This window comes from Carettochelys insculpta, chromosome 11 (genome assembly GCF_033958435.1).
Source record: "Carettochelys insculpta isolate YL-2023 chromosome 11, ASM3395843v1, whole genome shotgun sequence".
NCBI lineage: Eukaryota > Metazoa > Chordata > Testudines > Carettochelyidae > Carettochelys > Carettochelys insculpta.
The window spans coordinates 5,719,913-5,746,959 of NC_134147.1; the positions used below are offsets into that span (position 1 = coordinate 5,719,913).

Sequence of the window (27,047 nt, forward strand, 5' to 3'; positions counted from 1 at the left end):
TTTCTTATTAAAATGCAAATACTACTCCACAAAGCTTATGAGAAACAAACGAGTGTGTTTCTCCCTCCGTTCATTTTAAAGATTAATTAGGAGTTTCCCGAGTCGGCTGTTAGGATTTATAAACGAAGCTATGATAAGAGAGGGAGATTTATCCTGTTTGGGTTTACAATGGAGCAAATGCTGGCGCTGGCCACTTCCTAAATGTCAGTTGACAGATCTGTTTGAGAGTTGCAGAAGCTGCTTTTCCTCTTCCAATCTATGAGTGAAACAAGGTGTGAGACGAGATCTGCTGGTTCTCAAAACCTGCAGCGCACAATGTCCAAAACAAGGAGTTCAATTCGCTGTCTGGAGCTAAATCAGTTCTAAGAGCAACAGGTCCGCCTACCAGGGGTGCAGCGGTGGCCAGAGCTCCCAGCCCCTTTGAAGTGCCAGTAGCACAGTTCTGCTGCTCCACGCAGCTATGGGGGGCCCAGTGCTGTGATCCCAGTGGTGCTAAGGATGCCAGCTCTTGGCCCCGTCCCTTCTGGGTCTTAGAGGCCAGCTACCCTCCCTCTTCGCTCCTGTGCCCGCACTGGCTGTCAGCCCTGCTGAAGAGCAATCCATTGTTATAAACTTATTTTTCTTATGTCTCAGGCGCATGTAAGAGAGTTTTATTTAACTAATAAAACAATTTTAAAATGCTGGTTTTGTGCATTTCAACCAAATTTCAATTTCCACCCACATGTAATGAGAGAAATTGCAAGCAAAAAGTTAACTGAATAGGAGACAGGAAATTCAGCTTTCAGTACTGTCTGACATTAAAAATATAAAGATTGATTCCAAGTAACAATATAATTGCTTCATTAAATGTGTATTAGTAATAGTGCTCTCCTGCAGCTTAGCAGATAGACTAGATTTAGTGGAAAGGCTGTATTTTGTAGTAATGTAGAGCTTACATGGTCTACAGACCTTGTGGCAGTGCTCTGCTCTGGGGTGAATTTCACCTGCTGAGAACATACAAATATGACTGCCCGCTTTTGTTTTGCTTTGGTTTTGGTTCCAACAGAGCTAATGTTCACATTTTATCAGCTCCGATTAGACCTAGACCAAAACCAAGATGAGACATTGGAAACATTTCCATTGAAATCACTGGCCTTTCGATCATGTGCGTTTACTTTTAGTGAACTAATCCTGCCTCCACAGAAAATGGATATGCCTCATTGCTGAGCTGTTAACATGAGGTTCTTAGCTATCTCCCTTTTTTCTTTACTTTTTGTAAACCTGTCCACATTAACAAAAGAACTGTGCAAACTACAACCATTTTCCAACATGATTCATGCTACAGCAACCTGGTCTCTCTCTCCAAGGAAGGATGTTACTGTTGAGTTTTACACTCTAGGAGCAGTGGCTGTCTGCTAGGGGTTCACAGGTCTTCCAGGGGGTACGTCAATTTATATATATATATATATATATATATATATATATATATATATATATATATAGAGAGAGAGAGAGAGAGAGAGAGAGAGAGAGCACCTAGTTTTATAACAGGGTATATGGAAAGCCCTAGCAAAGTCAGTCCAAACTCAACTTTCAAATAGACGATAGGTTTATTGTGCTCCATATGCTGTATTCTGAAATGTAAATACACTACAGGTTGAATGTCTCTAATCCGGAACACTCTCATCCAGCAACATCCATTGTCCGGCGTGATTTTTGTTAGACGGACAACCGCTTCTCATGTCTGTGGCCAAGTTTCCTGTGGTCCCATATAGTTTGTTTACAGCTGCCAGCTCTGGCTCTCTGTGTTCTGGGCTGTTATTTAGCTGTAATTTACCCCTAAATGTCTTCTAAGAGCCCAGTAAGCAGTGGAAGTGTTGATATTGGTGCTAGACAATATTGATCTCCTGTGGTTCAGCAAATTCTTTCATTTGGTGCTATCAAGTCCCAAGGGTGCCAGATTAGAGAGGCTCAATTTGTACAGTATTCAAATTTCAATTGATTTGTAATGATGTGGTAAAAATGAGAAAGTGAGCAACCTTTTAGTAAGAGTGTACTGTGACACTTGTTTTTACATCTGATTTTGTAAGCAAGTAGTTCTTCTTCGAGTGTCCCCATGGGTGCTCCACGTTAGGTGTCGGGCTTGCCCCGGCACCGCAGGTCGGATCTTCCAAGCAGTTTCTGCCGGACCGCGCATGTGCCGGTGCGCGCCGCTCCCTTGCGCGCTCCTGGCCACGTGCGCGATCCGGTCCCCGCCAGTTCCTCTTTAACCGCCATCGGCTGCAGACGGAATCCACTCAGGCTACGGCCAGAGTTAGCATATTTAATGTTTTTAATTGTTTTAAAGTTTCTTCAGTCTTAGATTAAGTTAGTCGGTTGTTGTTTTCAAAAAAAAAAAAAAACAAAGCAAGGGAAGGAATTCAAAGCTTCCAATCCTAGTAACAAGCAGAGCACCGGAGGCCAGGAGCCTAGGGCCATTAGCCCTCCTGCCGTGGCAGGCTTTATCCGAGAGGGGAACAAGCACAGAGAAGGTGCTAAGTACCCTATTAACAACTCAAAGACTCACCACAATGTCCTCTTCAGGATTCAAGAAGTGTGAGTCATGCCGCGAGGCGATGCCAGTGTCTGATGGGCACAGTCAGTGTATAAGGTGCTTGGGGGAATCCCATGTCACTCAGAAATGTTCCTTCTGCACCAAGTTAACAGTCAGAGCAAGGAAGGACAGGGAAATGCGGCTGAAAATGCTGCTGTTTGACAAGGCCCTCCAGCCAGACGTGCCGGAGTGGCCGCAGCAGGAAGGACCCTTCGGGGCCCATAAAAGGAAAACCGCCTCCCTAACCCCATCAGCGCAAAAACAGAGGAAAATCTCCCCAACCCGATCCCTGCCGGCAGCACCAGCGAGCGGGACGGGTGGAGCGCACAGCCCCCAGCCGCAGCTACAGCTGATCGGCGGCGGCACGGAGACGCACGTGGCGGAGGTTCAGCCTCTGATGATCAAACAGCCACCCCGCACCGCGGGCAGGGTGGCGGCCAAGCAAGCGCCAGAACCGGCGGCACCACAAACAGTGGCACCGACCCCCGTGGAACCGGCGGCGCAGAGCACGCAGGCACGCAGCCTGCAGGCACCGGGGGAGACCGTCCGCATGGCACCACTGAGGAGCGTGCTGAGCACGGTGCAGACTACGGGGCCAAGATCCACGATGCGTCAGGGGGCGGAGCCACCCCCACAGAGGAGGGGAAAGGCAGCACAGAAAACACGGCACCGCAGTCCCTCTCCAGACAGGGCTGCAGAGCTGCTTTCTCTGAGCTCTCCGCTCGTGCTGCAGACTCCAGCGAGAAGGCAGGGGTCACCCCTAGCCTATCCGGAGCCCCCATCTCCATTTCTACAGCCAGCCTCCCCATGGCTTGGACCACCTTTGCCCTTCTTGGGCTTCGAGCCACTTGAGTACTATCACAAATCGGTCTCTCCCGCGTCCCAGGTCTCCAGAAGATCTCGCTCCCCCAGACGTAGAGGGTATGCACCAAGGGAGTGGTCCAGGTCACCATCCCAGGAGCAGTGCCCGTGTTGCCATGGTCGCCCTTATCATGCGGGGCATAGACACCATAGGCATACTACCAGGGACAGATCCCCACAGACGGTTCCGTATCCCCAAGGGCAATCGCGAACGGGGACAGAGACTCATATATCTCAGGGGGAACTGGTTATGGAACCCCGGGATTTTCCCTTGCAAGCTCCTAGCGAGTGGATGTACCACCGTCAACAGGACCCGGAGGGGATCAGAGAGGCATACCCTCGCGGTTCCTCGCTGTCCTCCCTGGATGAGGCCACGGCCCCGGGGGACGTCCATCCTCCGGAAGATCTCAAACAGTTCCAAGAGCTGTTTAAAAGGGTGGCCTTCACGCAAGGCATCCAGACAGCAGAGGTGCAAGAGAAGCACCATAAGCTCCTTAAAAATCTGAGACCTCCAGCCTCCTCTAAAATAGCCATACCGCTTGACGAAGCAATCTTGGAGTCCGCCACCACGATATGGCAGACCCCTGCGACTATTCCGCCTGTCCACAAGAGAGCGGACAAGAAATACTTCGTGCCGGCGAAGGGCATGGAGTTCCTATTCAGCCACCCGTGACCAAATTCTCTGGTGGTAGAATCGTCTCAAAAGAGATCAAAAATGTCTCAGTTCAAAACGGGGGGAACGGACAAAAATGCCAAGAAACTAGAGCTGTTCGGCAGAAAGGTCTACTCCTCCTCCACCCTACTGTTGAGAGTGGCGAATTACGCAGCACATCCAGCGAACCACAGTTTCGACAACTACTCTAGGTTAACCTCCCTCATGGACTCGCTTCCAGAGGACAAGAAGCCAGTGCTCAAGGCTATCGTGCAAGAAGGCTACGCGGCCTCGAGGATGGGAGTTCAGATCGCCCTGGATGTTGCGGACACAGCAGTATGCTCAACAGCTACGGCAGTGGTAATGCGAAGGGAGTCCTGTCTCCAAACATCGGGGGGACCTTAGGGATCTACACCCCTCCATACAGAAAGAAAAAGTACTACCCTCAGCAAAGACGGTACCAGTATCAGCCACAGCGTCCCCAGTACCACAGGGGTTACGAGCAAGGGCGACAACAACAGCATCAACAATATAGAACTCCCAGGCGACGTTCCCAACAGAGCCGTGCATCCTCGGGGCAGGGCCAAAGGCCACAAGTTTGACACACAGATCCAGGGCTGCGCCATCACTACCATCGCACAATGTCATCCGAAGCTGTTATTCCACCATCGCCTCCGACCATTCTACGACCAGTGGCAAAGGATCACCACAGACAAATGGGTGCTGGAGATCATAGCCACGGGGTACACGATCCCCTTCTACCGTTCGGCCTCTCCTCGGCCCCCAGAGTCTTCACCAAGACCTTGGCAGTTGTGTCAGCCCACCTGCACAGACAGGGGGTATTTATATTCCCGTATCTGGACGACTGCCTACTCAAAGGGGCCTCGAAGGAAGAGGTACTACGCATGATACACGTCACAGCAGGCACGTTCTCTTCGCTCGGCCTGGTTATCAATCTGGCAAAATCAAAGATTGACCCCACACAGGACATAGAGTTCATAGGGGCACGCATAAATTCTATTACAGCGAGAGCGTATCTACCAGAGACACACTTTCGGGCCATCGGCTCCCTTGTGCACGTCATCACCTTCAGCCCTACGGTGCCAGTTCTGACGTGCTTACAGCTGCTGGGTCACATGGCAGCAGCAACGTTCGTAGTACAGAATGCCAGGTTACACATGTGCAGCATGCAGCACTGGCTGGCGAGTGTATACAAACGGGCAGCGCACACCGTTCACAGGGTGGTGTCGCCCACAGCAGAGGTGTGCAAATCCCTGCAATGGTGGGTAAACCCCAAGAACATGCTAACAGGGGTACCCTTCCACCAACCACAAGTATCGGTTTTTCTTACTACAGATGCCTCCCACGTAGGGTGGGGAGCACACATGGGCGAAGAGGTGATGCAAGGACTGTGGTCCTCCACGGAACAGTCACTGCACATAAATATACTGGAGCTCAGAGCAGTGTTCAATGCCTACAGACACTTTCGAGACCATATACAAGGCAAAGTAGTAGGGATCAGTATAGACAATACCTCCACCATGTTTTATATAAATCGGCAAGGAGGAGCTCGGTCCCGTGCCTTATGTGCGGAAGCAGTCCGGTTGTGGAACTGGTGCATCGCCAACAATATAACCTTGAAAGCCTCATACTTACCAGGCGCTCACAATGTGAAGGCAGACCATCTGAGCAGGCGTTTCGCACTCACGCACGAGTGGCAGATCCGTCCCAATCTGCTACGACCGATTTTTCACGCATGGGGCTTTCCCCAGATAGACCTGTTTGCCACTCAACACAACAAGAAGTGCCTGCGATACTGCTTCAGGGCAGGACTGGGACAGGGGTCCCTGGGGGACGCATTCGCGATCTCGTGGAGGGGCCCCCTGCTTTACGCTTTTCCTCCCACAGTGCTGATCCACAAAGTCATGCAGAAAGCCAGGAGAGAAGGAGCCCGAATGATCCTGATAGTCCCAACGTGGGATCAGCAGCAATGGTTCCCCCTACTCCTGCGCATGTCAGACCATCCACTGATGCCCCTCCTGGTGGCGCCGGATCTGATCACGCAAGCCCAGGGGTCCATAGTGCATCTGTACCCCCAAGACCTGCGACTACAAGTGTGGTTAATCCATGGCTCAGCTCCCTAGAGAGCACATGTACGGAGGAAGTGCAACAAGTCCTAGAAAGTAGCAGGAGGACTTCCACCAGGAAGACCTACAAGCAGAAATGGACTCGCTTCACGGCATGGTGTTCTACCAAACAGTTAGCCCCCCTTTCGGTGCCTATGGCTGTGATATTAGAGTATTTACTGGACCTCAAGACAGGAGGACTCTCACTATCCTCGTTAAAGGTCCACCTTGCCGCCATTTCGGCATTCAGACATGAAGAGGAAGGGCATACGGTGTTCGCCCATCCCATGGTTACCAGGTTCCTCAAAGGGTTGGTAAACCTATACCCCCCTTGGAAACCGCTTCCACCTTCGTGGAACTTGAACCTGGTGCTTAGCGCGCTAACGGGACCACCGTTCAAGCCTTTAGCCACGGTTTCCCTCCACCGCCTTACGATAAAGACGACCTTTCTTCTCGCAATCACGTCAGCGCTCAGGGTGAGCGAGCTTGTGGCAGTTATGGCAACGCCACCCTGCACAGTATTTTCCAAGGAGGCGGTAACCATACGGCTGCATCCAGCCTTTGTTCCTAAAGTTTCTTCTGAGTTTCATATTAACGAACCTATTGTTTTACCCTCGTTTTATCCAAAGCCTCGTAACTCTAACAAAGAGGCGCACCTACACCTCCTGGACGTGAGGAGGGCGCTAGCTTTCTATATAGACAGGACCAAGTCCTTCCGGAAAACGGATAGACTCCTAGTCTCTCTCGCTCCCAAATCAAAAGGAGAAGGTCTCTCTTCGCAGAGAATCTCAAAGCACATCGTATCCTGCATAAAAATGTGCTACGAACTCAAAAAGACTCCTTTACTGGCCACACCCAGGCCTCACTCCACTTGGGCGGTGGCGGCATCAATAGACTTTTTCAAGGGCGTTGCACTAAAAGACATTTGCAGACCGGCGACCTGGTCATCCTATGCACCTTCGCCAAGCACTACACCCTTCACAGGGTATTCGAAGAGGATACCCATCTCTCGACAGCGGTCCTCTCGGGGACAAGCTGCACATGATCCGATTACCCACTTCCTATTTTGGGTTACTGCTGGGTAGTCACCTATCGTGGAGCACCCACGGGGACGCTCGAAGAAGAAAGAGAAGTTACTCACCGTAGTAACGGTGGTTCTTCGAGATGTGTCCCCGTGGGTGCTCCACCCCCCGCCCATTCTCCCCGCTTCGGATCTCTGTTTAGTGTTTTGCAGGAGCATCCGAGGCGGTTGGTCAAGGAACTGGCGGGGACCGGATCGCGCACGCGGCTGGGAGTGCGCAAGGGAGCGGTGCGCACCGGCGCATGCGCGGTCCGGCAGAAACTGCTTGGAAGATCCGACTTGCGGCACCGGGGTGAACCCGACACCTAACGTGGAGCACCCACGGGGATGCATCTCAAAGAACCACCATTACTACGGTGAGTAACTTCTCTTTTTTAAGTGATGTGAAACTTGAGGCATACTCAAGACACCTGAAAAGGGTACGATAGTTCAGAAAGGCTGAGAGCCGCTGCTCTAGATAGCCCTTAGCTGATCTGGCTTGAAACTGTGTTAATTAAAGGGTGGGGGAAAATGCTGGCAACTGTATTTGGCTGTAACATAAGATAAGATGAACAAATAAGAATTCCATTATCGTTGCTTATATTTTGGGTATTGCATATGGTTAATAAGATGCACTAGACTTCTCTTCAGTCATGTGTACGGCTGAGTCTGTCACGGATTCCAGGGTTTCCTGCACACTTTGTGACTTCTGCAGCAGCCAGTTTGGCTGACCCGCAGGGCTGCCCAAGCAGCTGGCTCTGGGGACAGACCCTGGAGACACTGCTGGAGAAGCTCTGCAGTCAGCCATTCAGGTGGCCATGCCACCAGCCTGCGTCGGCTGCTGCTGGTGTGGCTCCAGGCAGCCGAGCAGCAGCTAGTGCAGCTGGCATCACAGGAGTGGCCAGAGCAGTTTAACAACTCTCAGCTGCTGGTGGGGCTGGTTTTCCTCCAAGCTGTGCTTCCCCACCCTCATAGCATCCACCTGCCCCGAAGTTCAATCAGGGATATTTTTGAGGAAAATCACAGACAGCTCACAGGCCAGGAATTTATATTTATTGCCCTTGCTCTGTCGATGACTTTTACTAAAATACCAGCGACTGGATTGCAGCCTTAGTCGTGTGTGTTTTGCCGAGGAAAGTTTAAACATTAACATCAACTCCTCAGAACTGGTTTAGGGAGGGGATTTGTAGTGATTCTGAAATGCATACAACCCTCTCTTCCCCTTCAGTTTGTTTTCATAGCCTTGTCTCCTTTTTGTGTATATGTTTCAGGTGACTGTGGACAAGTTGGTGACAATGCCACGGATTATAACCATGGCAAACCAGATACTCACCATCAATGTCTCGAAAGATGTAAGTGACACGTACCAGAGATGGGAGTTTAAGCCAAATCCATAATGGAAATGCTCAAAACTTTCAGAAAGTTTGGTTCCGGAATGGAACTTTGTCACTTAGACAAGCTCTGCTATGTCCTGTGCTTAATCGACTCAATTTATTTCAAATCATTGTGCTTTCTCCCTTCCTGTTCCAAGCCTGACTTCCACTAGGAAAGGTGGATATTGAAGTGACTGTCTGCTGTTATTTACCAACGCGTCTCCTTAAATTATTGTTTGGGTATGACGGACCGTGTTGATTTGTTTTGGGGGTTTTTTTGTTTTTTTGGAACAGGGAAGAATTCTTATGGATGATTCCGGGATTTCCTTAAAGCAGAGGGACATCGTGGCATCGAATGGAATCATTCATACCTTGGATGGCATCTTTATTCCTCCTTCAATAGTCCCTATTCTGCCTCACAGGTGCGATGAAGAGCAGCATAAAATCATAGCCGTAAGTCCAATGTTCCCATGCTTTTCCCCCAGGGGATGCTACGGAAAATCCTAAGACCCATTATAATTGAGAACAGGAGGTGTCTGTAGAGTCTCTCCCGCACTACGATCCCTGATGACTGACCTCCTCCTGGTTAGCCAGTGTATGTGCTGTGAGCATTTCTTCCACTGCTTGCTGGGAAGTCAGCTGTTTTCTCTTTGGAACTGTTTTGTGACAAACCGGTGAAAGTGGCTCATTTTTCCTCCTGCCCAAGAGATCCATCCCTCAGAAGGGAGATCAGCTCTTCGGAGGGCTGTTGTTTGGGAACTGTTTCTCTGCTTACACCCAAGCAGCCACCCAGCTTGGTAATACTTCATTAGCAGGCTCTGAACGTCTGTCTCCCATCAGTGCAGGAGCTAGACGTGTGAGAGATGCTCCAGCACCCCCAGATTCTTGATCTAGTGACTGAGGTCCCAGCTGACAGACCCATGCACTTGGAGACCTGCTGCGGGCCCCATGTGCTGGTGTCCCATTTTGAACCCCATATACCGGGGCCTTTGCTGCTGGCCTCTCAGCTTCAGCTGAGGGGGGGGGTAGAAAGGGGTAAAAGAGCTCCACATCCCCATTTCTAAAAGTGTTCCCGTGCCACTTGTCTCCTGTTGGCTGCATGAAGCTCCGCAACTGTCTTAGCCCATCTCACCAGTTTTTCTATCACAGCCTGTGAAGAAAAACCCTCAGAGGAGGGAGAAACCTCCCACATTTGTGTGTTGAATTGCTGGTGCTTTTGCAGCTCCTCGGTGGAGGATACCATGAAAGTGAAAGTACTGGGACCCACAATGGGATGTGTTTTCTCCCGCGCATGCGTGGGAATTTGTTCTTTATACATGGGAGGGACAATGGTTCCGACTGGAGCTGGACAGGGTGTGTGCAGGATCTGTGCCCTGCCCCTTGGGGGGCACTCATCAGCTGCCCCAAAAGGGACCCAGCATACACAGAATGTAACAATGTTGGGGCATTAGGACCCAGGAGACAGCGTCATGGGGCTGCCTTTTAGCTTCCTGGGGAGCATCTTCCCTCCCTGACCGCTCTGTAGAGCTCTGAAGAAATGGGCAGGCCGGGGGGTGGGCTGGGGGAGGCAGTGCCTGCTTTGACTATACCTGCAGCTGGCACGATCCTGTGGTGACAAGTTTTAGTGACCGGTCACAGTATCACTGCAAGTGATTCACATCCGAAACAAGTACTCCCTGCACTGAGGCTATGGAAAGGGTCTTTGACGCTGAATTCAGGAGCTTCACAGGGCATTGCATTTCCTGCACTAAAAGTGTTTTTGTGCCCCTTGTTCTGAGTGGTCTTCACACACGGTGGGCGTCCTACATTTCCGATGCAGCTGGTTCATGTGTATGTGTCACAGAACCCCACTGAAGCCCCTGGGGCCTCATACAGGCCTGAGGTCCCCAGTGCTGGACGGAGGCCCCGGTAATGGCTCAAAAGTGACATGAGTCCTCGCTACTTCTGGGTTTTGTGAGAACTAAAGCTTTAACTGGCCCACAGTTCCAACCTAGCTGTAAACTGAGTAGCTACTAACCAAAGGCTCTAGGGTTTTGTCCTCCTCTCACATACGTCCCTGCATAACTCCCAGCTTCTTCGAGGAGTTTCCTTGTGGGTGCTCCACCTTGCATGTCTAGCCCAAGACTTGCAGTAGTGGTGCCCAACTTGGCTGTGCATGCACGGAGGCTGCTTTGTGCGACTCCAAGGGGCTACCCCATGTGTGCAACCTTCTCTCCCACCTTTGGCTCAGGTCAGAGCGGCAGCAGCACCTCAGCTTCTCAAACTCTCTCTTGACCTGTCTTTTAGATTACACTTCCCCCGCTTTGGAGAACCTTTACTTTTCTCTTGGTTTTATAACAGGGTTCTTGCGTTGACTGTGAGGCCCTGAACACCAGTGTTTGTCCACCTCTCAGCACAAAAATGGTAAGTACCTTGTTTGATTGTATTGTAACAGCCTGTGTAGTTCTAGGCACTGGTACAGATAGAGTCAGAGTGCTGATAAACTTGGAGCTTACATGTGAAACAGATCAGACAGACAATGGGTGGCAGGGGAAACTGAGGCTTGGTGAGAGGGAAGTCATTTGCTCAGGGTCACACAGCAAGTCATCAGCAAAGCCAGGAGCGTAATCTGTGTCTTTTTGATCCTTGTCTAGTGGTTAATCCACTGGTCTGTGCTGCCCTTGGTTCTGAAGCATGCAGAACCTAATCCCTGTAGAGACAGGAAGCATCGTGTGTTAAGTGAAACTAGACTTTTAACACCCTCACTCAACTGGAGGCAGAACCTTTCCCTACCAGCCAGATCATGAAGCCCAGCTGCTGTTGTCCGACCCTTTTCAATGGGCTAATGAACTGCCCTCAAAGGAATTGCCTGTCTTGATTCTACCAAAACCGTGCTTCTGTCCCCAGGGTGGGAATATGCACGTCTTGTATCTTGGTCACTGAAAAGATGCCGCAGACCTGCTGTTTGGGGGTCACTTGTCTAAGCCCAATTCTCAGCGGGTGGGGCATGGCTCACGTGCGGTTCAGACAGCCTGAACTGGCAAGTGTTGAGAGGGGCAGGCTGGGATAAGACTTCACTTGGCTCCGACAGCCAAAGTGCAGGGAGCTTGTCTCGAGCAGGTTAGAAGTGGTCCCAGGTTGGGAGTGTGTTGCTCCTGACAGGAGAGATCAGCTCTTGGTTTGTAGATGAAGGTGGAGTTCGGTTCTGTCACATCTGCTGTTGAGGCCAGCGTGTCAGGTCATATGTTCATTCTGCCACCTACCAGCAGTGTGAATGGTTTTGCTCCCAATCCAGGGATAAGCCCTGCAGTCCTTACTCAGTCCAGAGTGTAAATAAGAGTGTAAGGCCAATCTCAGACCTTAGGGAACAAGAAAAACAGCGGGTGATGTGCTATTGCATTTCAAAACTGACCTGGGGACATAGGACAAGAGCTGTGGAAAAACTGATTGTCCGGCTGCCGGCTGTATTGGAAAATGTGCTTTTGAGCAAAAAAAAACCCCCACTTTTCCCAACCTGAATCAGCGCCTTTTAGGTCCCTCACCTTGGATCTCTAGTTCCTTCTGGAAATATTGGCTCCAAGTTTGCACTCAAGCATAACTGGTGACGTTAGAGGCCTTGTGGGGCCACATTCATTCCCAGAATAACACTTCTGAAGCCCCTAGAGTTACCCCGGGGGTTATTTCCACCTCTCATCTTTCTCCTTATGGGAGTGACCGCAATTTAACTTTCTCCCCTTGTGCATTGTTGGCTTGTGAACCAAACAATGGAGGGACTTGTCTACCACAGCATTGTTCTGCCATGGCCCGAGCTGTGTGGTCAGAACAGATGGCCATCAGTAGGGTCTGATTTATGTGCTCGTGTGAAGCGGCGGAAGCAGTTGTATGCCTTCCAGTACAATAGCCGCTCTGTAATTATATCTCGTTCACCTTGACACACTCCTGAACTTCCTCAGCTCAGTGATAGTTGCCCTTTGCAGCAAGGGAACGCGTGAACAAGGCTGTTGTGTTGACGACTTGTTTTGTATCCAAAGGCTCAGGAGATTTTTGCAAGTGAGTGTGTCTACGTCCACGATCCTTTAGGCTTGAACGTCCTGAAAAAGGGCTGCGCCAGGTACTGCAATCAAACCATCATGGTAAGTGCCCTGTGCTGTGTGCAAGGGCTCATTCCATTTCAAGGGAGCTGCTTCTGGCTCAGCTGCAGGAGAGCTTTTTGCCTTGTTTTGTGTGGTTCCTGATCAGACCGCAAGTGGCAGGGGTGGGGTGCTGACACACGAAGGGTACCTTTCTCCTGAGCTCTGCAGGTGTGATTGCAGCAAGGGTTACACGTACCCGAGCTAGAAGTGAGCTAATCTAGCTTGACTAGCGATATAGCCAAGAAGCCTGAGAGAGGCGGTACAACTAGCCCTGTTCACCCAGAACCTTGGGGACATACTCAGGTGGCTGCCTCCGATGTTACTGTGGATTCGCTAATATCAGAGGGGGAACCGAGTTAGTCTGTATCTTCAAAAACAACAAGAAGTCATCCTGTGGCACCTTATAGATATGTGAGCAGAGTTGGCAGCAAGGTTTGTTGCAGGGATTGGTTCCCGGTGGAGATTTACTGTGGTGTGGTCTAAAGTTGTTGGTGAGCCCCAGCTGGTGTGGGGAGTGAAGGTGTTTTCAGGAAGGTCACTAATGAATTGTACTTTCCTAAGGAAGTCAGTGGTATCTCAAAGAAAGCTGGGACCTCGGGAGGCAGGCCAGTCCTCTCCTACAGACAGCAAGCCAACCTTAAACAAATTCTCACCAGCATCTGTAGAACACACCACAGTAACTCTAAACCTGGAACCAATCTCTGCAGCAAACCTCGCTGCCAACTCTGCTCACATAGCTACACTGGTGATGTCATCACAGGACCTAACATCAACCCTACCATCATGGGCTTCTTTACCTGCACATCTACTAATATAATATATGCCACAATGTGCCAGCAATGTGCCACTGCAATATACATTGGCCAAATTGGACAGTCTCTATGTAAAAGAATAAACAGCCACAAATCAGACATCAGGAACAGTAACACACAAAAACCTTTAGGAGACAACTTCAGTCTCTCTGGACGCTCAGTAACAGATTTGAAAGTAACAGTCCTACAACAAAAAAACTTCAAAAACAGACTCCAAAGCAAAATTGCAGAGCTGCAATTCATTTGCAAATTTGACTCCATCAACCAAAAATTGAACAGAGACTGGGACTGGCTGGCCAATTACAAAAGCAGTTTCTCTGCTCTTGATGTTCACAGCTCCACATAAACTGCTAATAATGGGCCACATGTTCCGTGACTGAACTGGGCTCTGAGAAAGGCTCACATCCCCCTGTCTGATCTGACTTGTTTTTTCCTCTTTTGTAAGTACTGTTGATACTGGGCCATTTCCACCTTGCTGAACAGACCTTGTCAGCTCTGGCCCTTCCTCTTACTGGGACCCCACTCTTTAAATACCCCTCTGAAACCACCCCACCCCCACTCATGCATCTGATGAGGTGGGTCTTTGCCCACGAAAGCTTATGCTCCAAAATATCTGTTAGTCTATAAGGTGCCACAAGACTTCTTGTTGTTCTCTGAGCTGACCTTGTCAACTCTGGCCCTCCTCTTGACTGGGACTTCCTCCTTTTCTTAAGCCCATATATTTAAACCCTCATCTGGAACCCCCACTCAGGCATCTGACCAAGCGGGTCTTTGCCCATGAAAGCTTATGCTCCAAAATATCTGTTAGTCTATAAGAGGCCACAGGACTACTTGTTGTTTTTGTAGATTCACTGTTTCTGTTGCTGGCTTGTGCATGTCACAGCTAGCTCAGCTACGTCTAAGGGTGCATCTTTTACATTAGGAGGGTGAACAAAAGGTATGGATATATTTCATGCTGGGGAGCGAGTCCCAGCGCACAGAGACAGACCTGCACTAGCACTGAGCCAGCTAATGTGCTGAAATTGTGTGTAGCCATAGCAGCAGGAAGGGCTAACCGCTCCCAGTGGACACCCAGCTGAAGCCATATGATGAACTCAAGATACATCTACTCTACCCGGTAGATCAATCTAGGCAGGGTCAATCTTCCAGGGTTCGATTTTGTGGGTCTAGGGGGTATGCATGAAATTGAACTAGCAGGTGTGGGCAGTCAACCTCTGTACTCCTAAATCTTGCGAGGAGTAAGGGAGAGTTTCTCCCGTCAACTTCCCTCAGTGAGGACAGCCAGGTAAGTCAGTCGTAGATACGTCGGTTCCAGGTATGCGGTTGCTGTAGCTGGAATTGCGTATCTACAGTCAACTTCAAGGGCTAGTGTAGACCTGACCTCAGCTGGCATCTACTGCTCATGCTGCTGTGGCAATGCTATTTTTAGCATGCTAGCTCAATCCTATATAGGGCATGTCTCATACTGCCATTTCAAAGTCTAGGCATACCCTATATCCTGTCACTGCATAAGGGCTGCTTTTCCCTAGTGGGGAAAGTTCCCTCTTAGTGGTAAACATTCAGCAGAAGCCATGAGGACAGATCTGCATGCCTTTCTTGCTGAGCATTGATGGAAACTAAAAAGCAGTCCAGTAGCACTTTAAAGACTAGCAAAATAGTTTATTAGGTGAGCTTTCGTGGGACAGACCCACTTCTTCAGACCATAGCCAGACCAGAACGGACTCAATATTTAAGACAGAGAGAACCAAAAACAGTAAGCGAGTAGGGACAAATCAGAAAAAGATAATCAAGGTGAGCAAATCAGAGAGTGGAGGGGTGGGGGGAAGGTCAAGAATTAGATTGAGCCAAGATTAGATTGGCTCAATCTAATTCTTGACCTTCCCCCCCGACCCTTCCACTCTCTGATTTGCTCACCTTGATTATCTTTTTCTGATTTGTCCTCCTTGCTTACTGTTCTTCTTCAAGTGGTCCCCGTGGGTGCTCCACAGTAGGCGTCGGGCTCGCCCGGCGCTGCAGATCGGAATTTTTCTAGCAGTTTCCACTGGATCGTGCATGCGCTGATGCGCGCCCTTGGTCATGTGCGCGATCCGGTCCCCGCCAGTTCCTTCTCAACCACCAACGGCTGCAGACGGAATCGGCTCCAGCTCTATAGCCTAAGACAGATAAGATAGTTGTTTTCCTTGTTAGCTCGTTGTTTTTTTTTTTCTATTATAAAAAAAAAAAAAAGATAAGAAAAAAAAAAGTTTAAAAAAAAAAAAAGGCGTACAAAATAGTAGAGAGTAGAGGAACGGAGGGAAGAGGAGCAGACAAAGAAGGCTGTTTTAAGCCGTCCGCTACCTTGAGGGCTGTGAATGTTATTTGGGTTGTAGAACGCACTGATTGGCGGCTAAGTACCCGATTAACAGTAAAGACTCACCACGATGGCTTCCTCGGGGTTTAAGAAGTGTGAGTTATGCCGGCCTCTGATGGGCATAGTGAGTGCATTCGTTGCCTGGGGGAGTCCCATGTTACCCAGAAGTGTTCGCACTGCGCTAAGCTTACAGCCAGGGCCAGGAAGGACAGAGAAATGAGGCTCAAAATGATCTTGTTTGATAAGGCCCTCCAGCCTGAGCTGCCGGAGAAGCTTCACACAAAAGGGCCCTCTGGGTCACATAAAAGGAAGGCGGCGTCTTTGACCCCCTCTGTGTAAAAGAAGAAGAAACTCTCCCTGGCTCGATCCTTGCCGGCGGTTCCAGCGAGCAGGACAAGCGGAATGCAGAGCCCTCAGCTGCGTGCTGATGAAAGCAGCTGCGTGGTCGCGCACGTGGCCGGGGCCAGGCCTACTACTATGCAGCAGTCGGCACGGAGGGCGCCACGGGCACCAGCACAGCAAGCGTCGGAATCGGCGGCGCCGGCTATCGCAGCGCCGACAGCGCAGGGGCACCCAGCACGGGGCCCACCGGCACCGGAGGAAGTTATCCGCGCAGCACCGCTGATGACGGTACCGAGCGCGGCGCCAACAGTGGGGCCAAGATCCCTGGCACAGGAGGTTGCGGCGCCCACCCTGCAGGGGCAGGGGAAGGCTAGAGCCAAAACCCGGCACCTCAGTCCATCTCCAGACAGGGCTGCGATGCCCTTATCACCCAGCCCCCCTCCCGAGAGAGACACGCCGCATCGCCGGGTGGCAACTCCACCGGCTTATTTCGGACCTTCCTCTCCATTCCTACAACCATCTTCGCCGTGGCTCAGGCCACCTTCACCCTTTTTGGGCATGGATCGCTATGAGTACTATCACAAACCAGCTTCACCATTATCAGTGTCGTCACGGAGATCCCGCTCTCCCAGACATCGTGGGTACACTCTCCGATCGTGGTCCAGGTCTCCATCACCGGGCCCTTGTCCATGTTGTTATGGCTGTCCTCATCATACTGAACACTGACATCGGAGGTCTAGATCCAGGGGCAGATCCCCTCCCACTCCTCGCCAATATTCCCGTGTACACTCTCGCTCTGGGAGAGGAACGCAGCTGTCCCAGGGGGAATTAGGTCCAGAGTCCCGAGACTTTCCTTCACAGCCCACGAAGGAGAAAGCATACCAGTGAACTCGGGAGCCAGAGGACTTGGGGGAGGTTTATCCCAGCGGTTCCTCATCTTCCTCAGACGAGGCAATTGTCCCCGGGGATGTCTCCCCTCCGGATGACCTTAAACAATTCCAAGAGCTGTTCAAAAGAGTAGCATACACGCAGGACATTCAAATAGCAGAGGTACAGGAGAAGCATCATAAACTCCTGAAAAATTTGAGACCCCCAGCTTCATCTAAAATCACTATCCCACTGGACGAAGCCATTATGGAGTCAGCCACTAACATATGGCAGGCTCCGGCCTCTATTCCGCCTACGAACAATAGGGCAGATAAGAAATATTTCATCCCAGCCAAGGGCATGGAGTTCCTGCTTAGCCACCCACAACCAAATTCTTTGGTGGTCGAATCGTCCCAGCAGAGGTCGAAGACATCTCAGTACAAATCAGGGGGGTCGGATAAAAGTGCTAAGAAATTAGAGTTGTTCGGCAGGAAGGTCCGCTCCTCCTCTACACTATTATTGAGAATGGCAAACTACGCGGCACATTTATCAAACCATAACTTTGACAATTACTCTAGACTCACCTCTCTCATGGATTCCCTTCCGGAGGACAAGAAGCCAGTGTTAAAGGCGATCATCCAGGAGGGCTATGCGGCCTCCTGAATGGGAGTTCAGATTGCCCTGGACGTGGCGGACACAGCGGCACGCTCAACAGCCGCAGCAGTGGTAATGCGTAGGGAATCCTGGCTCCAGATGCCTGGTATCCCCAGAGATCTATGGGCAAAGATCGTGGATCTTCCTTTTGACAAGCGAAAGCTGTTTGCAGAATCAACCGACTCGGTCCTCCACTCTAGCAAAGATTCGAGGGCCACACTTAAGACCTTGGGTATCTACACTCCTCCATACAAGAAAAAGAAATTCTATCCTCAGCAAAGGCGCTACGCTTACCAACCACAGCGCGCACAATATCAGCGAGGCTATGACCAAGGGCGCCATCAACAGCAGCAGCAGTACAGGGCCCCCAGGCGACGTTCTCAACAAAGTCATACAACCTCGGGGCAAGCCCAGAGGCAGCAAGTTTGACGAGTATGTCGAGGACTGCACTATCAATACCATTGCTCAATGCCACTCTCGCCTCATGTTCCATCATCGCCTCAAACCGTTCCACTCCCAATGGCAAAAGATCACAACAGACAAATGGGTGCTGGAAATTGTAGCCACGGGTTACACAATCCCCTTCCAGTCACTTCCACCAACGAAACCTCCCACCCGGCCTGCTCTCAGGGACCCTTCTCACGAGGCGAGGCTGAAGCAGGAGGTAGATCACTTCATGTTCATAGGGGCGGTGGAAAGAGTTCTGGAACAATTCCAAGGGAAAGGTTTTTACTCACACTACTTCCTAACAGAGAAGAAAACAGGAGGCTGGAAGCTGATTTTAGACCTACGGGGCCTCAACCGATACTTGTGCAAGCAGCGCTTCCAGATAATTACAGTTGCCTCCATACTTACGGCACTGGACGATGGAGACTGGTTTGCAGCCCTCGACTTACAAGATGCTTACTTTCATATAACAATCCACCCGGCACACAGACGCTTCCTCCGTTTCACGGTCGGCGGGGAACTTTTCCAATACAGGGTTCTTCTGTTCGGCCTATCCTCGGCACCCAGAGTCTTTACCAAAACCCTGGCAGTGGTATCAGCTTACCTGCACAGGCAGGGCGTGTTTATCTTTCCATATCTGGACGACTGCCTACTGAAGGGGGCCTCAAAGGCAGAGGTCCTACGCATGATACGCATCACCGCGAACACGTTTACTTTGCCGGGCCTAGTTATCAACCTTGCAAAGTCAAAGACCAAACCCACGCAAGATATAGAGTTCATAGGGGCGCCCATAAACTCTATCACATCAAGAGTATACCTTCCCGACGCCCGCTTCCACACCATCAAGTCCTTGGTACAAGTCATGATGTACAGCCCCGCGGTGCCGGTTCTAACGTGCCTGCAACTGTTGGGGCACATGGCGGCCGCCACGTTTGTGGTACAGAATGCCAGGTTACACATGCAAAGCCTGCAGCATTTGCTGGCGAGTGTTTACAAACCAGCATCCCATACCATCCACAGGGAAGTATCGCCCATGACGGAGGTATGGAAGTCACTAGCATGGTGGGCAGATCCCAAGAACTTGCTAGTTGGAGTGCCCTTCCACCAACCACAAATTTCCATTTTTCTTACAACCGAAGCCTCCCACATAGGATGGGGAGCGCACATTGGCAGCAAGGTGACGCAAGGGCTATGGTCCCCCACAGAACAGACTCTGCACATAAATATACTGGAGCTCAGAGCAGTGTTCAATGCGTGCAAACATTTTCGGAAATACCTGCACGGCAAAGTAGTCGGGATCAATACCGACAATACCTCCACCATGTTCTACATCAATCGACAATGAGGGGCACGGTCCCGTGCGCTATGCGCGGAAGCAGTCTGATTGTGGAATTGGTGCATTGCCAACAACATAGCGTTGAAAGCCTCGTACTTGCCAGGCGCCCACAATGTGAAGGCAGATCAACTGAGCAGGCGCTTTGCACTCACGCACGAATGGCAGATCCGCTCCGACCTGCTACGACGCATATTTCGCACCTGGGGGTTTCCCCAAGTTAATTTGTTTGCCACCCAGCACAACAAGAAGTGCCCTCAGTACTGCTCCAGAGCGGGAATAGGGCAGGGGTCCCTGGGGGACGCCTTCATGATCTCATGGAAGGGCCCCCTACTCTACGCGTTTCCCCCCACAACACTTATCCACAAGGTTCTGCAGAAAGCCAGAAGGGAGAGAGCTCGCATGATACTCATAGTTCCAACTTGGGACCGACAACAATGGTTTCCCTTGCTTCTGCGCATGTCGGATCGTCCACCACTCCCCCTACCGGTAGCGCCGGACTTACTTACACAGGCTCAGGGGTCCATAGTGCACCCGCACCCTCAGGGACTACGCTTACAAGCATGGTTAATCCATGGCTCAGTGCCTTAGAGAGCACGTGTACGGAGGGAGTAAGACAAGTCTTAGAGTGTAGCCAAAGGACCTCCACCAGGAGGATTTATGAACAGAAATGGACACGCTTTGCTGCCTGGTGCTCTGCCAAACAGTTAGCTCCTCTTGACGTTCCTATAACTGTAATTCTAGAATACCTGCTGGACCTCAGATGAGACGGGCTCTCTCTATCCTCGCTAAAGGTCCACCTCGCAGCTATATCAGCTTTTCGGCACAAAGAGGAAGGGCCCACTGTATTTGCCCATCCTATCGTCACAAGGTTCTTGAAGGGGCTGGTAAACCTGTACCCTCCTTGAAAACCGCTACCACCGTTGTAGAGTTTGGACTTGGTACTCCACACGTTATCGGGACCACCCTTCGAACCATTAGCCACGGTACCCCTCCGACTACTTACCATGAAAACGACCTTCCTTCTTCCGATTACATCAGCCCGCAGGGTGAGCGAGCTCGCAGCAGTGATGGCAACGCCACCCTGCACAGTATCCTCAAAGGAGGCGGTGATCTTACGGTTACACCCAGCCTTCGTTCCGAAAGTTTCCTCGGAGTTCCACATTAACGAACCAATAGTATTACCCTTGTTTTACCCGAAGCCTCACAGCTCCAGCAAGGAGGCGCGCCTGCATCTCCTAGATGCGAGGAGGGCATTGGCCTTTTACATAGACAAAACTAAGTCCTTCCGGAAAACGGACAGGCTTCTGGTGTCTCTCGCTCCCAGGTCAAAAGGGGAAGGCCGGTGTTTTTCAGGAGCATCCGAGGTGGTTGGTCAAGGAACTGGTGGGGACCGGATTGTGCACATGACCGAGGGCGCGCAAGGGAGCAGCGCGCATCGGCGCACACGCGATCCAGTGGAAACTGCTAGAAGAATTCTGATCTGCGGCGCCGGGCGAGCCCGATACCTACTGTGGAGCGCCCACGGGGACACATCTCGAAGAACCATAATTACTACAAGTGAGTAACTTCTCTTTTTTGGTTCTCTGTGTCTTAAATATTGAGTCTGTTCTGGTCTGGCTATGGTCTGAAGAAGTGGGTCTCTCCCACAGAAGCTCACCTAATAAACTATTTTGCTAGTCTTTAAAGTGCTACTTGACTGCTTTTTGTTTTGATAGTGTATAGACTAGCATGGCTTCCTCTCTGTTACTATTCAACATGATGGAAACTGTGTAGCTGAATCTGCACCGGCCACTTTGAATGGGACAGGCTGAGCTGGAGAAAACACGGTAACATAGGGCATGGTGTTTGTGACACCTCATCTTCTAGCAAAAAGCCCCAAGTGTGTCTCAGAGGAAATGGTGCAGGTACAGAGAGCACATTCTGCTTGTTGGGAAATTCCATCCTGTTGATGAAACTGTATCAGGTGTTTTGGGAGGCGGCCGTGTCCTGGCTCGAGATACCATGCTGTTTCCAAGTCATGCAGGAGCCAAGAACACAGGGTGACCTGTGTGCATCTGTGAAACGTTTGCCTTCCATGTGTTGTGCTTCTGTTCGCAAACTTCATTAGCTCTCTGGAGCATTGCACCTTCCGAAACGACTCAGCTTGTGGTGGGGAGGAGCAGAGTGGGGGGGACGACAAAGGGCAGACGTGGCCCAAAACAATCACAAACTTGGTGCCCCAAAACCCAGGCCCTGGGCAGGAGAGGAGGGAAGCAGAGTTTGCTGGGGGGAAAAAAACAGAATTGGTGAGGTCCAAGGGTATTACAGGAAGGGAAAGGGGAGGTGCTGGGGAAATAGGTCATTACACAGATGAGAGTCTTTTGATTAATCCACTACCCTGGAAAAGCTGAATTTAAAACTTGGAAATGGAAGATGACAGACTTGTAGTCGGTGCTCTGAGAGGCAGGAAAAAAAAAAAAGACCCAAGTTCAGATACTACTTGTTGAAGGGTAGTTAAAGCAGTAAGCTACTCCACATGCTGTACCAATGTTATGTTATTTTCAGAAACCTGGGTGCTGCAAAGGGTTCTTTGGTCCTGACTGCACACCGTGCCCTGGTGGATTCTCTAATCCATGCTACGGCAGAGGGAATGTAAGTGTTGCGCCCACTGTTGGATTACAGTCGCCTTTTCGAACTCCTCGAAGGAAGCTGAGGAGTTTGGTCATGTGCAGCTAATTGGCTGTGCTTACCAGCAATTCACATTCCGCGCACTGAGGAAATGATCGGTGTCTGGTGCTCAAACTTTGCAAAGGCCAAGGAAACAGAACACACACAGCTGGGTGTAGACCCGTGGTTCCCAACCTTTTCAGTAACTCAGCACATGGCAATGAGACAGACAATTAATGAGACAGATAATTCCACAGAACACCTACTTTTTACTCATGGCAGGAGGGGAAGTGTGAGCATTTATACCATGGTCCCAGCTCCATCATGCTCCCTTCCTGTTCCCTTGCCACAGCAGGGATTGGGGGCGGGCTCCCTGCCAGCCTGTTTGGGCTGGAAAGCAGCTTTTCAGCTGCCTTCCAGTGTGAGCAGAGTCCTGCAGGGTTGGCATTCTCCTTGCGGTGGCTCTGCAAAGAGCCACCATGGGGAGGAAATTGATCAACCCTACACCAGCTGGACCTCAGGCTGTCTTGGTCCTTGAGCCCTAGCTGGTGTGGGGTTCTTGGTTGCTCCTCTGCCTCTGCCATGCCCCACACCCACACAGTGTCGCTGCAAAGAGTCACTGCAAGGGGAAATAAGCAAGATTTCAGGGCATGCTTGGACAGTTCTTCTGGCATACTAGTGGTAAGCCACTGGTACAGACAAAGGCTGGGAAGGACATAATCTTAATTGTATTGCCCTTGCCTCCCTCCTTAAAGATCGGATAAATCTTGTTGCATCTCTCTTTCTCTGCTGACAAGAGGCATCATTTAAAGTAAAGATAGTGCCTGTGCTGTACATGACTATTGATCTCTGTGTGCTAGACCTTTAAATGGGTCTGCTTGTCTGGCCTGGGAGCTGGCTTATACGGATGGGAAGCGAGGCATTTCTTCATCTCCTGGAGACAGAAAACAAAATCATAGGAATCCAAGCCAGAGTATTTTGTACTGAGATGAAAGCCGCTTCTCCAATTTATACCAATGTGTCCAATGGCTACTACATGAATCATAACTAACCCACATAACATGCATCTATATCTTTATACAGTTTGCTAATGGTCTGTACGGAAGTGAGGTGCCTACATGTATTTGTAAAGTATGTTGTGGTGGCGGTTGGAACTAACATCACATTTCCAGGCTGTTGTACTTTCAAGTCTCACAATCATGTTTTATTCACTGAGCATCTTTTTTTCCCACAATAACTGTGGTATCTGTCATGAACACAGATTTACACTGTGATGTGCATGAGGCAGGGGTAACTTTTCTCTCTCACGAAAGAAGAGCCTATCAAGGCTATGGATTAATACATGTTCAGTGCTTATTCTTCCAAGCAAAATAACACTCAGAGCCAAATCCCATGGGAAGAACAGCATGTGTTTATCTCCTGCAATTCCCAATAAGATTTGTTTTCAGCCTTTGTAACTCTGTTTGGGGCTCAAATACAAAACATTTCACAGCATTTAGACTAAATCTGTTGGAGCTGACTGCTATGCAGTATCTTCTATTACCACTGCCAACCTTTTGTTTTTGCTGTGAATGTACGGGAAGTAACTCACGTCATCACTCCACGCTTGTCTCATTCCCACTGGACACACAAAGTAGAAGCAGACTTGAAACTTTAATTCAAACCATGACCTGAATCTTTTCTGATATTTGAAAATTTGGTCAGTTTTCTCTCTTGCACTTTGCATGTGCTTCCTGCCTGCTGTTGGTACCGAAAGCAGAAGCCCCAAAAAAGTCATGTGGGATTATTTGCATGACGTTTGCAACCCAGTTTTGCCGACTTCAGAGGCCTGAATAAACATCTGAACTTTCAGCTCCTCTCTCAATGTAATGACCATTTTAAAATTCAGCTGTCTCTTTGGTGATGCTAGCTCCTTCTTTGCTTCTCCTCACCAGGACCGTGTTGACCTGCGTGGGGTGTTTTTTTTCAACTTGCTCCTAAAATGGTTCACAGTCCTCCCTGCTTTTCTGGAACCTGTGAGGTTTCCCTTACCAAGACGTTAATGCCTCTGTCATGTGTATTTTTGCGCCACCTAGCTCACTTCAGTTTTCTTTTTGCTTTCCTTCCAGTGTAGTGATGGGATTCAAGGAAATGGCAACTGTCTTTGCTTCGAGGGGTTCAAAGGAATAGCCTGCCACATCTGCTCCAACCCACACAAGCATGGGAAGAACTGCGATGAAGGTCTGTCATTCCCTGGGACGCTACCCTGGTGGGTTACATGAAAGGGCAGACAGTTAACTTGGGGGAATGTAAGCCTCGAACCTATCCCAAGAGGGAGCTCTATGGTCTAGTTTCACTGGGTAAGTCCTTCATGGGGATCGTTTCATACTGGATCCAGTAGACAAAGCACAGATCGAAGTATGGCAGCTAGAGTTGAGCTTAATTGAAAAAAATCAAGTCCGGGTTTTGGAATCCCCACAGCAGTGCTTGGAGGTGTTTGGTGAAGGAGTAACTGAATCTTTCCCATCTCGAAGTGCTCTGAGGGCACAGAGTCCAATGACTCAAGTTAAAATGCTGTCATCTTCGAGTACCAGCCCCAGATAAGGTCTAACCCTGATGGCTTGAATGAGATGTTGTTGAAAATCCTTTTCAATTAGTGTAAAAGGTCTCCCCTCCTTTATTCATAACGACAACTTGCCACATCTTTGGTTGATGTAACTTAGTGTGGCTGCATTGAAATCAATGGAGTTATATTGACTTTTGCCAGCTGGCAATCTGCTCCATTGAAGGCACGTTTTCAAAAAAGCCGGAATGTCTCCCAGGTGACATCTAAGCATTGAGAATGAATCTGACAAACATAAGAACGGCCATACTGGGTCTAACCGAAGTTCCATCTAGCCCAGTATCCTGTCTGCTGACAGTGGCCAATGCCAGGTGCCCCAGAGGGAGTGAACCGAACACGTAGTCATCCAGTGATCCATCTCCTGTCATCCATTTCCAGCTTCTGACAAACAGAGGCTAGAGAAACCATTCCTACCTATCCTGGCTCATAGCCATTGATGGTCCTAACCTCCATGAACTTATCTAGCTCTTTTTTGGGACTTGTTAAAGTCTTGGTCTTCGCCACATCCTGTGGCAAGGAGTTCCACAGGCCGACTGTGCGCTGTGTGAAGAAAAAGTCAGTTGGTTTGAGGAGAGGTTGCAAGAGAAATCTGAGAATCTATAAAGTGCTCTCTGCAGGAGTTTGCCAACTGCCAAGGCAACTGATTCTTCTCTGTGTGTTTGGCAGATTGCGGCTGTGTCCATGGGATTTGTGACAACAGGCCAGGCAGCGGGGGCGTGTGCCAGTCCCGCTCATGTAAGGAAGGCTATACCGGTGATTTCTGTGACAAGAGCTCTCAGAACTGCGGCCCGATTGCAACTCAGTATTGTCACCGGAATGCCGTCTGCAGCCTCAACAACACAGCAAGGTTATTATTTACACGGGGGGCGTGTCGCTGGGGCAAGGGCTGTGTTGCTGCGTGTGTTTGAACAGCACCATGAAGCTCCACTGATAGAGATATGACATAGCTAGCTCTGCGTGTTCATGAGTTGTGTGTGGATGCTGTGTAGAAGTCTGTGCCATGGAAAATCACAGTATCAAGCCATGTGTGGACTGTGGTAAAGGTGTGCCGTCCTCCTCTCCAAGTTCATTGCTGAATTTCAGTAGGGCAGTGCCTGGAAGATGCCCTCTGCCTTGCTGCTCTTCTCTGCTTGAGGATTCACATCTCTTTGTGAACAACAAGAAGTCTTGTGGCACCTTATAGACAAACAGATATTTTGGAGCATGAGCTTTCGTGGGCAAAGGCCTGCTTCATCAGATGCATCTGATGAAGCAGGCCTTTGCCCACGAAAGCTCACGCTCCAAAATATCTGTTAGTCTATAAGGTGCCACAAGACTTCTTGTTGTTCACATCAGATGCATCTGATGAAGCAGGTCTTTGCCCACGAAAGCTCACGCTCCAAAATATCTGTTAGTCTATAAGGTGCCACAAGACTTCTTGTTGTTCACATCAGATGCATCTGATGAAGCAGGTCTTTGCCCACGAAAGCTCACGGTCCAAAATATCTGTTAGTCTATAAGGTGCCACAAGACTTCTTGTTGTTCACAAAGATGTTGTTCACATTAGATGCATCTGATGAAGCAGGTCTTTGCCCACGAAAGCTCACGGTCCAAAATATCTGTTAGTCTATAAGGTGCCACAGGATTTCTTGTTCTTGAAGCTACAGACTAACACAGCTACCTCTCTGATACTCATCTCTTTGTGCTTGGTTTTTAAGGTGCATCTGTACCGATGGCTATGAAGGAGATGGGTTTTCGTGCTTGCCTATTGATCTGTGTGGGAAGCCAGAGCGAGGAGGCTGCTCCAAAAATGTGAGTGGGTACCAGAGGAAATATTAGCTAGTGGCTAGAGCAGGGCTCAGGAGATCTGTCTCCAGATCTGCCAGTGATTCAGGTGGCCTTGGACACATTATTTGTCTGCCTTAGGCCTCAGTTTCCAGTTCTGTTAAGGTGCTAAACAACATCTACCACCTAGTGGTGATGTCCAGCATGATGAATTGACATTTGCAAAGCTCATCTATGCCTGTGGATGGACAGAACAGTGGTAGAGTGGAAGGGAATCATGCTTTATAAAGTTCAGTGTGGGGAATGCATCTAGATCATATAAAGGGGAAACCCAGGAGTGGGGCAAAGAAAGGATGGGGCCCTTTGACAAGGGCCAGTGACCTCTGATCTTTGCTGTCTTACCTATGAGGTCTTTCGCCTGTGCCAGGCTGCAAAGTCCTGGAGAAATCTTCTGTTCCTTTATGGAAAAAT

General features: G+C 49.9%; 1 protein-coding gene across 2 annotated transcripts in view; it reads left to right on the top strand.

Annotated features, from left to right (window-relative positions):
* Positions 1-27,047, top strand: part of STAB1 (stabilin 1) — a 151,160-nt gene that overhangs the window by 53,613 nt on the left and 70,500 nt on the right. For both annotated transcript variants that reach the window (XM_075005986.1, XM_075005987.1), the window contains 8 exons: positions 8,543-8,623; positions 8,939-9,097; positions 10,985-11,047; positions 12,655-12,756; positions 22,109-22,195; positions 24,319-24,430; positions 25,479-25,659; positions 26,510-26,603. In XM_075005986.1, the coding sequence (XP_074862087.1) occupies positions 8,543-8,623; positions 8,939-9,097; positions 10,985-11,047; positions 12,655-12,756; positions 22,109-22,195; positions 24,319-24,430; positions 25,479-25,659; positions 26,510-26,603 (879 nt within the window). The remainder of the gene's footprint in view (positions 1-8,542; positions 8,624-8,938; positions 9,098-10,984; positions 11,048-12,654; positions 12,757-22,108; positions 22,196-24,318; positions 24,431-25,478; positions 25,660-26,509; positions 26,604-27,047) is intronic.